Source organism: Grampus griseus (genome assembly GCF_964374135.1).
Source record: "Grampus griseus genome assembly, chromosome: 7".
In the NCBI taxonomy this organism is placed as follows: domain Eukaryota; kingdom Metazoa; phylum Chordata; class Mammalia; order Artiodactyla; family Delphinidae; genus Grampus; species Grampus griseus.
In genome coordinates, this window is record NC_139001.1 from 75,993,351 (window position 1) to 76,008,847 (window position 15,497).

Consider the following 15,497-nt stretch of genomic DNA (forward strand, 5'->3'; position numbering starts at 1 on the left):
GTATGATTTTGGAGCTTTAATTTCCTGGGAAAATAGAATGAAAAGAATCAAGAATAAACAGAGTAGCATAAAAATAATGGTCTCACTGACTTGTATATGTATCCCAAAGGTTTTTTTGATACCAGACTGATCCCATGATAGCAGGCCCTGCTGAGACTTACTTGGAAGGGAACTAATTTCTTGTATTGATGGACTTGATGAACAGATACCACATGACCCCCTGAAAAACCAGGTCAATGTGAAATGTATGTCTTTAGGTATTTTCTCCTACTAACATCATCTACTAACCTCATCTAGAGTATCTATTATAGGCTAGCATAACCAGGTTTTGTTGGATGAGTGATTGAGACAATTTACCATTCCATCCTCAGTATATTTTAGTCTCCTGGTAGGAGCATAAGCCAACCAAAGTCAAGAGAAGTTCTCCCAGCCAAGCATTCATGAGACTGAAAGGCTCTTGGAATAATCCCTATTTCTATAGAGGTTATAATAACTGCTCTCTTCTAGCTCTCATGTATCCAACTCATTTAAACATTTAATGAATGGTAAATGTTCTTTTTTTTCCCTCACAGGCCGTTTTGGGATTTTACTTTGTGAAATCCCTGGTGAATTTTAATTCCAGTGTGCAAGTTATTAAAAGGGGACCAAACTAGTATAGAAATGGCTTATAAGTAATTATAAGATGTAAACTTTACGTATAAAAAGGTAAACTTTAAAATGAATACATATCTCTTGAATGAATATATCCATTACAATCTATGAGTATATTAGAATGTATTACTAAAATAATTTTCTCTAGGAGAGGGTCTGTAATGAGGAGAGAAGGTATTTGTTTACTTTCAAAATTTTTAATGTACCTGTCATAAGGTTAGATTCTTCTTAAGTATAAATGATCACGTTTTAGAGGAAGAGGAGACATTTGTATGAAAGTATAGATAATACCTAATGATCTCTTCTTTATCTTGACAGACAATGGGGTTTTAATAAATGGCTAGCATAAGCTTCCCTAAAGGCTTGCTACCTTGAAAAATGGCTGTGAATCATTTACTGCAATAAATTACATGGAATGTTTCCATGTGCTTTCTAGCTCTCTCCAAATGAATGGCTACAGGGAGAAAGAGAAACATTATAAATGCATTTGCTAAAATGTGAGTGTTTTTCCATCACTTTATATTTTTGGCCTTTTAGAAGGAATAAGTACAATATGTACAAAGGCTGCTTTTCTCCCTATTTTTGATTAAAGATATATTGCAGTTCAAAGGGAAATACCATTGGTTTTTAAAAAATTTTATATTGATACATTATATATTATGTATATGATATATTTATATTTTATCAAAGAAAAATGTTTATTTTATAAATAGTATATTAATCTAATTTGACCCACTTATATAAATTTATATATATTTTAAGTAAAATTTATATAAATTTTAAATAAAAATTAGTGTCAGTATTTGAGTAGATCTAGTGTATGCCCAATGAGGCTAAGGCCTATTTACCATTGGCTCCTTTAAGATGATGTTAAATGTCATGTAAAAGCACCTCATTAGAAAAGAATGGTATTTTGACATCAAAAAGAGAAAACATAAAGACAGACATTGGGATAAACTGTTTAAAAGTCTTTATGTGAAAACACAATGTGAACAAAATGTCAAGTCAGAAAAATATCTGTAATGTGTATGACAGAAGATAATAATCTTAATAAAGTGTTTTTATAAGTGGTGAAGAGAATAAAGAACCACCTCAAACTCCAATGAAAGCATAAGCAAAAGCATGACTGAAATTCATGAAGTACTAATGCCAACTTTAAAAATGCTTATGTGCGTTGATAATGTTAGAAATATGATTTAAAGTAAGATAAAATGTTTCTTCCATACTAAAGTGGCTAAGATGAGAAACAAGAAAAATACAGTATCCAGTTAGGGTTGGCCACCGTGATCACAGTCCTGGGGAAGTGTGGCTGGGAATCAATACAGATGCAGTGAATATAAAACTGGTGTGGAGTCAGGCAGATTTAGGTTCAAACTGGCTTTACCACCTCAATCACATTATTAATCTCAGGGTTTCCATTAAACTCATGAGTAAAATCAGGATAATAACACCATGTACTTCATTGATTGTTGTAAAAACCAAAGAGGATAATGCATGTTAAATGTATATCATAGTACCTCTTCCTATTTTAGCTATTTGTCCTATTAAATTGGTGAAACATTAAAGAGGACAATTTGTCACTATATATTAAAAACCTTGAAATGTTGCATAACCTTTGATCTAGCAAACTTACTTGTAGACATTCTTCTAAAGAAGTAAATATGGATGGAAGCTCACCAGATTTTAGCTACAAGGGTATTGATGAGTCTGGGGTATAACAATAAAAAGTCATAAATAACATTGTGTGTTAAACAGTACAGGATTGATGAAATAAATTATAGTTTGTCCATTAAAATATGCCTTGTTTAGGGTAAGAAGTTGTTAGCCAATAGGTAACAGAAAAGAAGCTAAATTATTTGGGATTTAAACAGTGAGCATGCCTTAAGTTTGTGAGTGGAGCAGTATTTGGCCAATAGTGCAATTAGAACAGTATTAGTGAACTGTAGAGACAGGAACGTGCACAGAGCATGCAGGGAATAAAGAATTATCAAACATGTCTAGAGCACAGGAACTATAACATCAAGGGAGATTAAGCTGGAAAGCCAGATGGGGATGAAATTATGAGGGGCTTTGACTATCATAACTAGGGAATTTGTACTTTATTTTTGGACAGAGAAGAATTGCTGGAGATTTTAATCTGATTTTAATTCTAATATGCCATGGAATTTCATATGCTTATGGAATTTCATATGATATATGGAAATAATGAGTTGTTTTTTTGTTTTTTTACCATACAGGTGAAAGAAGTTGTAGGCTAGGACAAAGAGAGAGGTCCTGGTTTTAAAGGGACTTAGAGGTAGGAGTCAAGGGACATTATTTTCATAGAAATAGGGGATTTGGTGGCCAATGAAATTTCAAAAGTGAAGTGTTTATGTCAGATTTTAATTTTGGATGGTTGTGTGAAAGGGAAGAAAATGAGTACAGTTTGGAAAGCTTTGATTTTGAGATGCCTGTAAAGAATCCCAATTATTAATTAGCAATAGATTCCAGAGCTCAGGAGAGAGGTTGGGGATGAAGATATAAATCTGAGTCATTAGTACTGTAGGGGACATGAAACTGCTTCCAGGAATCCACATAATCTTTTCAGAAGTATAAAGAAGACAATCCCGTAACTTCTAGTAACACACTTTCTACCAGTAAATTGTTAAATTCTTTCTTTCACTTGTAGAAATTTATGTTCAAGTTTTAATCATATTCTTATTTTCATTCTTGTGTTTTCATTTCATGTGTTTAATGATCTTCATGATATTACTTGCTAATGAAAAGAAAGCATTTCGAGAGCAGATAGGAATGGAGTATCAAATTTTGTCATTATTCTTTGAGGTAGAAGACTTTTATTAGTAAGGTTTTAAAGAGACCACCTCAAGATGATCAAGTGTTGAATTTAATAATTCTCCACTTGCTACCCTGTTTTTACAGTAATCCTGATAACAAAAACATCCATGCATTCTTTCATCTATTTACTTGACTAATTTTTATTAGGTGCCTACAGTATCCCAAGCACTGTGCCAGGTGCTAGGAATGAGGAGAGAAGAGTATGCTGGCTATTTGATTATCTAAATGTTTAAGAAAAATATTTCCAAGAACTACTGAAAAGTTTCTTTCTGATATCTCCAAAATTAAAAAAACCCAAACTGCAAAAATACCCTTGCAAGGAGAAATGGTTAAAGGTATAATTGTCTAGAAATATAAACTGCATTCTATTAGAAAGGTAACTGAGTAAAATATGCTTAAAAAATGAAACAGCATTGGGCTTCCCTGGTGGTGCAGTGGTTGAGAGTCTGCCTGCCGATGCAGGGGACATGGGTTCGTGCCCTGGTCCGGGAAGATCCCACATGCCGCGGAGCGGAAGGAACAGCATTAACATCTGTTCTGACTTTTGTGTAAAAGCAGGAGAAAGAAAGTTAAATTTAAAAAAATAATACATTTATTTATTTATTTTTGGCTGCATTGGGTCTTTGTTGCTGTGTGTGGGCTTTTCTCTAGTTGTGGAGAGCCGGGGCTACTCTTTGTTGTGGTGCATGGGCTTCTCATTGCGGTGGCTTCTCTTGTTGCGGAGCATGGGCTCTAGGCACGTGGGCTTCAGTAGTTGTGGCACATGGGCTCAGTAGCTGTGGCTTGCAGGCTGTAGAGCGCAGGCTCAGTAGTTGTGGTGCATGGCCTTAGTTGCTCCGCGGCATGTGGGATCTTCCTGGACCAAGGCTCGAACCTGTGTCCCCTGCACTGGCAGGCAGAGCCTTAACCACTGTGCCACCAGGGAAGTCCGAGATTTGAATATTTTTAGGAGTTGGGGCTACTTCTAAAAATTCAAAACTAAATAACCATAAAAATAGATGCTGTTTCCATGGTAACATAAAAGAATAGCAATAAAAGAGAAGGTAGCTCTCTCAATAATTTATTCATTCTCAATAAAATCCTAAGATCTGTTCTTTTTAAAAGTAAGTCAAAATTTTAAACATGTCTCTAGTATTAATCATGCTAGAAATATTCAGTTCCATCAAAAAGATATCATAATAGGGTTTTATGTGATGTTTTATGTTTTTCATAATATATATTTGTTAGAATAACAGGAGAGGCAGTGCATTTTATTGAGCTTAACAATACCATGAAGTGTCTTGTGCTTTTATCTTGCCTCTGGCATTAGCCACTGAATAAACATTTTATTTTTTACTTTTAGAAGTAAAAACAGAGATAATTGAGAACACAAATGGAAATAATAAAGAGAATAATTAATAGCAGTAGACCAAAATGTACTATTTAGTATATGCCATGCTAGTATTAGTTGTTTCATAAATTTTTACTAATCTTTAGAGAAAAAAATTGAGGGAAAACTTTTATGCATTTTATAGATAAAATACTGAAGGTCAAAAATACTAAGTAACTTATCATAAGTTACCCAATTAATCAGATCTGAATAGTGTTATAAAATGATCTTTTGTTCTCAACAGTTCAATTTCTCCATTTTTATTTGTTTAATTATGAAAGTAGTACATATATAAGGAAAAACATGGGGTAAAAAGTAAAATTTCCTATACCAGCTTAATCTTCTCTCCAGAGGTCATTTGTATTCCAAATAGATATGTATACATTTCTAATAAATTGTATAGCATTTACATATATATATTACAGATGCTATATAGAGGAAAATGTTCACGTACATTTTCCACAAATGAGATCATTCAAAATTCAAAGTAAGTTGTACTGTGCGTTATTTTTCCCTCTTTTCAATGTTTGATGACAGTACATTTAGACCTCTCAGTCATTTTGGTGGCTATGTAGTAATCTGAACTGTGGATACACCATGATTTATTTAAACATTCTCCTCTTGGTAAATATTTGTTTCCATTATTTGTGTTGTAACAAAATGGGCTTCAATAAGCATCTTCAACATTTGTAGACACGAATAAGTATTCATATAGATGAAAAATTATTGGTTTTAATTTTATCTGATTAAGTAGATAACATAGAGACATTAGAAAATATGTAGGTATGGGTTTTTTACTTACTGTTTATTTGTTCCCTTTATTTATGAATCCCTGAGATTGGTGTCTGTCTATACTTTTGGTTTCTATGATAATAACAGCATTTTTGGCAATGTCTACATAGTACTAAGGTATAAATACATTATTCTGACCATGAATTCTTTCATCTATTTACTTGACTAGTATTTATTAAGTGCCTATCATATTCTAAGTGCCACATGCTGGGGAGGAAGAGAGGAGTTAAGACATAGCCCCAGCCAATAGGAAGTTTACAGTAGAGTAGGATAGTTTATTTCTGGTTATTATTCATGTAAATGAATAATGTAATTTTAAACATTTATGATCTAGGTGTTCCATGTCATTTAGACAAATTTAAGTATATGACTGGTTATCCTTTTTAACAGTAACCTTGGCACCTTAATGATTCCATGAGGATAATTCACCTGAAGGATCTTCCTCCCTCATTTTCATCTGTATTAGAATCAGAGTGATTTCATAAATAGTGTTTCCCTTTTTGAATTCTGCAGGTAATCACTGTGCAGGTGATGAGCTGGATTTTTTCATAAGCTGTTGAAACACATTATGGGGGACACTTCTAAATGTCCACCCAATACCCATGGTAAATAAACTGTGAGGAGAAGCTGTGATGAGTGTGAGGTGAAGTATTTAGTGTTTTTGTGCCATGAGGTGTCCAAGTAACACATTTCTGGCCAAAGAGACATACATGGAGATGTGTTGAGCCTTTAGGAAGGCATTTGCTTTTGCCTAATAAAAGGACAGACATGGCTATTTCAACTCTTCTCTACCCCCACTTCTTCCTGCTTTGAATGTGGACATGATGTCTCGAGTTTCAGCAGCCCTCCTGTGATCAGCTGATGATAAAAGTTAACTTTAAGAAGAATGGAAAGATAGAAAGCTTCTGCTTTCTTGGTGGACTTATTGAGGACTGGAACAAATTATCAACAATTGACTACTTTCAGATTTCTTATTATGTGAAAAAATTAAACCCCTATATATTTAGTCCTCTGACAGCTTTTGCCATAGGACTGCATTGGGTTTTGGTAGTAGAAGCCTCTCACACTCGTCAATCAGTATAGTAAGCTGGACCATTTTTGAATGCTGTCATTGTTCTGCCTATGTGGTTGTTTCCATTGTCTTCTTTCATATGGTCATTTTCCCATGCTGCAATTTAGAAAGTTTGACTCAAATATTTTCTTGGTTAAATTCAAACTGTGTAGCACTAAGTAACATTTTAATAATTAAGTTTTTTATTTGTTTGTTTGGTTTTAGGGAGAAACTTCATTTTAGTGTTCTCCATTGAATCATATAAAAGTCTGATTTGAAGTACGGTGCCAAAATTCAACAGGGCCATTTCCTTCTGGCTTTTTCTCTATGGATCCTTTTTTTTTTCTTTAAATTTTATATTAGAGTATAGTTGAGTTACAACGTTGTGTTAGTTTCAGGTGTACAGCAAAGTGATTCATTTATACACATACATACATCCATTCTTTTTCAGATTCATTTCCCATATAGGTTATTACAGAATATTGAGTAGAGTACCCTGTGCTATACAGTAGGTCCTTGTTGATTATCTATTTTATATATAGTAGTGTGTATATGTTAATCCAAAACTCCTAATTTATTCCTCTGTCCCACATTCCCCATTTGGTAACCATAAGTTTGTTTTCGAAGTCTGTGAGACTGTTTTTGTTTTGTAAGTAAGTTCATTTGTGTCATTTTTTAGATTCCTCACATAAGCGATATCATATGATATTTGTCTTTCTCTGTCTGACTTACTTCGCTTAGTATGATACTCTCTAGGTCCATCCATGTTGCTGCAAATGGCATTATTTCATTTTTTTTTATGGCTGAGTAACATTCCATTGTATATATGTACCACATCTTCTTTTTCCATTCCTCTGTCCATGAACATTCAGGTTGCTTCCATGTTTGGGCTATTGTAAATAGTGCTGCAGTGAACATTGGGGTGCATGTATCTTTTCGAATTATGGTTTTCTCTGGATATATGCCCAGAAGTGAGATTGCTGGACATATGGTAGTTCTATTTTTAGTTTTTAAAGAAACCTCCATACTGTTCTCCATAGTGGTTGTACCAATTTACATCCCCACCAACAGTGTAGGAGAGTTCCCTTTTCTCCACACCCTCTCCAGCATTTATTGCTTGTAGACTTTTTGATGATGGCCATTCTGACCAGTGTGAGGTGAAACCTCACTGTAGTTTCGATTTGCATTTCTCTAATAATTAGTGATGTTGAGCATCTTCCAAAGCTCTGTTGAATAAAAGTGGCAAGAGTGGACATCCTTTTCTTGTTCCTGATCTTAGGGGAAATGCTTTCAGCTTTTCACAGTTGAGAATAACGTTAGCTGTCGGTTTGTCATATATGACCTTTATTATGTTGAGGTAGGTTTCCTCTGTGCTGAGTTTCTGGAGAGTTTTTATCATAAATGGGTGTTGAATTTTGTCAGAAGCTTTTTCTGCATCTATCGAGATGATCATGTGGTTTTAATTCTTTAGTTTGTTGATGTGGTGTATCACATTGATTTGCGGATATTGAAGAATCCTTGCATCTGCTTCTGGGTCTCGCAGCGGTAGTGGCATCCCGCACACTACCGGGGCAGCAGGGGCAGTGATTGGCGACTGCTCGCTGCTCATGCGTGCTCCCCAGATGGCAGGGGCAGTGAGCAGTGCCCACTCCTGGGTCTCCCAAAAGCAGCGGCAGTCTGCGCACTCCCGGGACAGCATGGGCAGCGATTGGCACCTACTCCTAGTGGCAGTGGTGGCTCACGCCCACTACTGGAGCTCATGTAGGTCGTGTCCTATTGCCTAAGAGTGCGTGCAGGGAAAGAAGCTCCAGTGGTGGTCCTACCCCCCTCCTTGCACGTTTCCCCAACAGTGGCACCTTGTCTCTCTGGTGTGTCCAAGCTTCTTCTGAGCACACCCTTGGTTGCCACACTCCAGCCTCTTCGGGCTGTCTCTGCACAGCCAGTCCCAGCCAATCCTCTACCTAGATCTGACCTCTGAAGCCTGAGCTTCAGCACCCAGCCCCTGCCCGTAGTGGTGGAAAAGCGTCTCAGGCTGGGGAGCACAGGGCGGAGGTGACCATCTGTGCAGGTCACCCTCCGTCTTGCCTTCCTCAAACTGGTTGCTGCACTCTCCTCTGAGGCTCTGAAGCTTCTCCTCCATCCTGGCTGATCTCCTCACCGTAGAGGGGACTTTCCGGGGTGCAGGAACATTTCCTGCTTCGTAGTTCCCTCCCTGGGGTGCAGTTCCCATCCCAGTTCCTTTCTTTATTTTTTTCCCTTTTTCCTTTTGTCCTATCCAGTTATGGGGAGGTTTTCTTGCCCTTTCAGAAATCTGAGTTCTTTTGCCAGTGTTCAGTAGATGTTCTATGCAAATCGTTCCACTTTTAGATGTATTTTTGATGTATTGGTGGGAGTAGGTGAGTTCCACGTCCTAGTCCTCTGCCATCTTGATCCCTAAGATCTCTCTATGAATTCTTGATACATTCACCTGCCTTACAGATACAACCATCATGTTGTGCTGATCAGAATAATTTTTGCTTTCTCAGTTCACTCTAAAGCAGTAAACAGCTCACTCCTGTGCTTCATCTTGACCCTTTTAGACAACTTGTGTACAGAGGATTAGTTATCTCTAACTGTGCTTTGTTATAAGTTCCCACGAACTCCAAATTTGGCCTCTGAAAGTAGCCATGGCGGCAAGACTCACAGCCAAGTAGCCTCCACGTGGCCCACCTTGCCATGCCACTTTCCAGTGCTTACAGAGAGCACAAGAATCCTTGTTATAGTATAAGTTTCTGATAATTAATTGGACTGTCACACAGAAAGAGGTGTCCTAGAATTTCAGTCAAGTATAAATCTTGTTTAAAGACTACATTTTTACCTGGTCCAAAGGGCGTCTTCAGATAGCCAAAGCAAAGTTGTAACAGATGTGCTTATCTATGTATGCACTTTAAAATTTTATTAAACCACCAAAAGTCACAGAAAATATGACATATGTAAACATTTGAAAAAGAAATTTAGGATAATCACCATCGGGAAAACATCATAGTTATCGAGTGATTATATGATTCAGTTAACAACAGAATAAAATGTAGCCCTCGTTTTCTCATACATGGTAATATGAGTCTCAAACATCTGGCCTCATTCACCATACGCTCATTGAAGGTGTTGCTCTTTTTATTAAATTCTTCAGTGCTTTCTTACAATACTTGGGATGATAACATAGGCAAATTAATTCTTGATTAGAATGCCCATTAATTTACTAAACTAAGCCGTAGTCTACTTGAATAGTTTATACAACATTTTTCCCCCCAAATATGAAGCTGATAAAAAAAGGGAGAGTTTACCTGATTTCCTCCCATACCATGACAGTTGAATATACCCACTTTTTCATTTTCCTTGCGGCCCATGTTGTCTAAACATTGATTTGTTTCAACATTTCTTATCTAAAGGAAACACACAAAAATGTAAGTCAGAAGGTCTTTCTGATATTTTCAAATTGCAAATTGGTAACAAAATGAGTTTGTAAGGAAATTTCTCCAAGGAGAACACATTGCTTTAAATTTTTATTTTTCTATGTCCATTCTGAGATCTGTGTAAGATTCTAAACTCTCATTCAAGTAAACTTGAATAGCATGAGCATTGTCATTAGCATCCAATCAAGAGGCACTCTTTGTTTATAGCATAGTATCAGAAAAGAAGAAAACCTCTACATATTATAAATTAGGAATTCTTCCCAAAATCCTTTTAAAATTAGGACAGTTTCCAAATTCCACTCAGATAACTATAGTGTATTCGTGATGTCCTATAGAGAAAGGAATAGAAACAAATTGGTCAAATATTCAAATTTATGTATTTTTAGTTGCTTCATTACTAGATGCTCCATTCTGTACATTTATAAAGATTAATTACACTGTTTATTTCTTTAACTAAAATATACACAGCTTTTTTCATTCCCAGTGCCAAACTTAGTGGAAAGCAGCTGACCCTAAGAAAGACTATTACAAGGCTAAATGGTGATTTCACATGAAAATTCTTCAAAACCAAGATTAAATTGCCAACTGTAAACATAAGATTCATGGTTTACACTCAGACACTGCATTAGTCCCATAGTTAACATAACATTAATACATATTTGCGCCAGATGCAATTACAAAAGCCATTTATTGAGTTTAAAGATGCCCAGATTACTAAATCAAGCACAAGTGAATGTAAAAAAGAAGAAAAACCTTTCTAGTAGATGCAGTGTTTTAGAATTTTTTCGTTAGTCTTACCTCCAAGTAGTATGTTTTGTACTTGTCCACTCTGCTTCTGAAAAATTCTTACCTCTGACTCTTATTTGGACACATATTACTGTTCACTCACACATTACTTGGATATATTTATTTATAATAGTTATCTATGCTTTAGGTACATGTTTTTCCCTACTGGCAAATAGGTACATGTTTCTCCCTACTGGCAAATGAATATGATTAGAAACTTCTATAGAGGCTGGAGTAGGTTTATACAATTCAACTTTTTTGTATGGTACAGAACCCTATGGTCAGGTAATGGTTCCCAGAGTTAGGAAAAGTACTGTCATTTGCAGTAAACCCCAATCAGCAATTGAAATTAGTGGGGAGTAGAATTCACACTTGGTAAGGGGTTGGGCAGAACTGAGCAGTGTGGTCAAGCCCTGTTCCAATGATTAGAGGGAGGCAAGAGTGGAAACAGAGAAACAAATAAGGAGACTATTGAGTCATGCCAGCAAGAGATGATGGTTACTTCGAATAATAGGATAACAGTGGAGGTGGGGAGGTCAAATTTAGGATGTTTTTAAGGTAGAGCCAGTAGGACTTGCAATTGAATTGGAAATGAGCTAGGAGAGAAAAAAAAGGCATCAAGAAGCATTACAAGGTTTTGGCCTGAGCAAATAGGTAGATGATGTTTCCATTTACTGGGAACAACATTCTGAGTTCTTAACATTGATAACTGTATCTGTGGTCTTTATGCTTGAAAATCCATTTTGTGGATCTGAAATCCTTGGCTTACAATATATTTCCTTGAGTATCTTTAAAATGTTACTCTATTCACTTCCAGCATAAATAGTTGCTTTTGAAAAGTCTGATGATAGTCTGATTTTCTTTCCCTTATTCTTACAAATGTCTGTTTGCCTGAATGCCAAACTAAGTCCAATAGGTTTACCACAACATATCTTAAAATTCATTCTGTATCATTTGCCCAGGTATATGGTGTTCTGTTTCAATATATAGTTTCAAATTTATTTTCAAGGGTAAATGTTGAACAATATTGTATTATATATAATTGAATTATATATAATTCAATAAATATTGAGTTATAATTTTTAGTGTTTATTTTGTTTCATTGCTTTTTCTCATTAGGAAATTCTATTATTTTGGACCTTCTTGCTTCTCTATATGTCATTTTCTATTCAATAGTTTTGTCTTTTATTTCTTTTTTATTTTTAAAAGTTTCCTCCTTTCTCCCCTCTAAAACTCTATGGCATTTTCTCCTGGGATTATTGACTCATCTATTCTTTAAGTTTATCCTTCATTTCTGAAATGATTCATTCTTTAATTTCTAGTTCTTTCCTGCATTTCAGGCCCTCATTTCAGAGGTTTTTCTAAATTTGATTTATATTTTTCTTTTACTTATTTTATCATTATAAAATTTCTCTTGACTTGTTTTGAAATATTAGTTTACAATTTTCCTCTGTCTTATAAGCGTAAAGTTTTGGTGTGCTTTCATTTTTTGTAGAGCTATCATTTTACTCTTTATTATCTTTATTCTTATGGTAGTGATCCTTTTCTATTCTTTCCTTTCCTTTTTTTTTCCTTTCAGGAAACAAATTCTCTGGATCTTTTAAGAGGGAGAATTTGATTAGGAAGTAATTTTTCCTCCTTCCTCCCTCCCTCCCTTTCTCTTTCTCTTTCTCTCTTTGTCTCTTTCTTTCTTTCCCTTTTTCTGTCTCTCCCTCCCTTCCTTCCTGATGGGGGGAATCACTTGACATCTTTAAACTATTCTGGTGCTTGGTATCTATGCCCAGATGATTCTCATTTAATTGGTATAGGGTGTAACCTGTCCATCAGGTGTTGTAAAGTCTCCCCAGGTGATTAAAATGTGCAAAGTTTGGCAAACACCATTCTGGAGGAAGGTATGGCATGTCTTGATATTGAATGGTGACATTACAGTTACTTTTCCTTTTTTGAGCAACTTCTTTTTCAGTGGTTTCCACCTGGGCTGCCCTGTAGACTCACCTGGAAAGCTTTTAGAATGTACTTCTACTTTGCTTCACCTTCATAGATTCTGATTCAGATGGTCTAGAGTAGGACCAGAATACAGTTAAAAGCTCCCCAGATAATTCAGATGTGTAATCAGGGCTGAAACTCCCCTTATCAGGAAAACACAACAGAATAGTTGGTAACTAGAAGCCTGTTAATTTTGTGAATCATTTTGAAAACTCAGTGCTGGTGGAAAGGTTAGGAGGTTTTCATAGCAAAGCTGATTTCCCAGCTACCCATTGGGTATGTTTAAGAATAAATGTTTCCAGCTGTACCTACAGGAAATGTTTACACTGGAGACCATTTCTAACTTCACAAATCTAGATCTGTTCCTGTATTTTTTTGAAGAGTTGAAAAAAATTGCCTTCTGTTTTTTGAAGTCTCTTGGTTCTGTTCAACTCTGCCATTTTTATTTTTAAAAAATGTTTACTGAAATATAGTTTATTTACAATGTTGTGTTAGTTTCAGGTGTACAGCAAAGTGATCCAGTTATATATATATATAATATTATATATATATTATATATATATTTTATATGTATTATTTTTCAGATTCTTTCCCATATAAGTTATTACAGAGCATTGAGTAGAGTTCCCTGTGCAGTACAGTAGGTCCTTGTTGATTATCTATTTTATATATAGTAGTGTGTATATGTTAATCACAAACTCATAATTTATCCTTCCCCCCACATTTCCACTTTGGTAACCATAAGTTTGTTTTCGAAGTCTGTGAGACTGTTTCTGTTTTGTAAATAAGTTCATTTGTATCATTTTTTTAGGATCCACATATAAGTGATATCATATGACATTTGTCTTTCTCTGTCTGACTTACTTCACTTAGTATGCTAATCTCTAGGTCCGTTCATGTTGCTGCAAATGGCATTATTTCATTCTTTTTTATGGCTGAGTAATATTCCACTGCATATATACCACATCTTTTTTTATTCATTCCTCTGTTGATGGACATTCAGGTTGCTTCCATGTCTTAGCTATTGTAAATAGTGCTGCAATTAGCATGTTTGTTTTTGAATTATGGTTTTCTCCATATATGTGTCCAGGAGTGGGATGGCTGGACATATGGTAGTTCTTTTTAGTTTTTAAAGAAACCTTCATACTGTTCTCCATAGTGGTTATACCAATTAACATCCCCACTAACAGTGTAGGAGAGTTCCCTTTGTCTCTACACCCTCTCCAGCATTTATTGCTTGTAGACTTTTTTATGATGTACATTCTGACCAGTGTGAGGTGAAACCTCACTGTAGTTTTGATTTGCATTTCTCTCATAATTAGTGACATTGAGCATCTTTTCATGTCCTTATTGGCTATCTGTATGTCTTCTTTGGAGTAATGTCTATTTAGAGCTTCTGCCCATTTTTTGATTGGGTTGTTTGTTTGAGATTGAGCTGCATGAGCTTTTTGTATATTTTAGAGACTAATCCCTCTCCATTGCATTGTTTGCAAATATTTTCTTCCATTCTGTGGGTTGTCGTTTTGTTTTGTTTATGGTTTCCTTGCTGTGCAAAACTTTTAAGTTTAATTAGGTCCCATTTGTTTGTTTATTTATTTTTTTCATTACTCTAGAAGGTGGATCAAAAAAGATATTGCTACAGTTTTATGTCAGAGTGTTCTACCTATGTTTTCCTCTAAGAGTTTTATGGTATCTGGTCTTACATTTAGATATTTAAACCACTTTGAGTTTATTTTTGTGTATGGTGTTAGGGAATGTTTCATTCGTTTACATGTAATTGGCCAGTTTTCCCAGCACCATTTGTTGGAGAGACTCTTTTCTTCATTGTATATTCTTCCTTTGTCATAGATTAATTGACCATACATGGGTGGGTTTATTTCTGGGCTTTCTATCTTGTTCCATTTATCTATATTTCTGTGTTTATGCCAGTACCACACTTTTGATGACTATAGCTTTGTAGTATAGTCTGAAGTCAGGGAGTCTGATTCCTCCAGCTGCATTTTTCTCTCTCAGAATTGCTTTGGCTATTCGGGGTCTTTTGTGTTAACATACAAATTAAAAAAATTTAAGTTCTAGTTCTATGAAAAATGCCATTGGTAATTTGATAGGAATTCACTTAATCTGTAAATTGCCTTGGGTAGTGTAGTTATTTTGACAATATTGATTCTTCCAATCCAAAAACGTGGTATATCTTTACATCCCTTGGTGTCATCTTTGATTTCTTTCGTCAGCATCTTATACTTTTCCAAGTACAGGTCTTTTGTCTCCTAGGTAGGTTTGTTCCTGGGTATTTTTTTCTTTTTGATGCAATGGTAAATGGGATCTTTCCTTAATTTATCTTTCTGATCTTTCGTTGTTAGTATATAGGAATGCAAGAGATTTCTGCGTATTCATTTTGTATCCTGAAACTTTACCGAATTTATTGATGAGCTCTAGTAGTTTATTGGTAGCTCTTTAGGATTTTCTATGTATAGTATCATGTCATCTGCAAACAGTAATAGTTTTGCTTCTTCTTTTCCAATTTGGATTCCTTTTATTTCTTTTTCTTCTCTGATTAACATGGTTAGGACTTCTA

The 15,497-nt window shown here is 35.3% G+C and overlaps 1 protein-coding gene across 1 annotated transcript in view; it reads right to left on the minus strand.

Moving 5' to 3' along the window:
- The window catches only part of GALNT13 (polypeptide N-acetylgalactosaminyltransferase 13), a 517,926-nt gene that overhangs the window by 35,715 nt on the left and 466,714 nt on the right, over positions 1-15,497 (minus strand). The window contains exon 10 of the mRNA XM_082657709.1: positions 10,022-10,120. Coding sequence (XP_082513835.1) covers positions 10,022-10,120 — 99 coding nt within the window. The remainder of the gene's footprint in view (positions 1-10,021; positions 10,121-15,497) is intronic.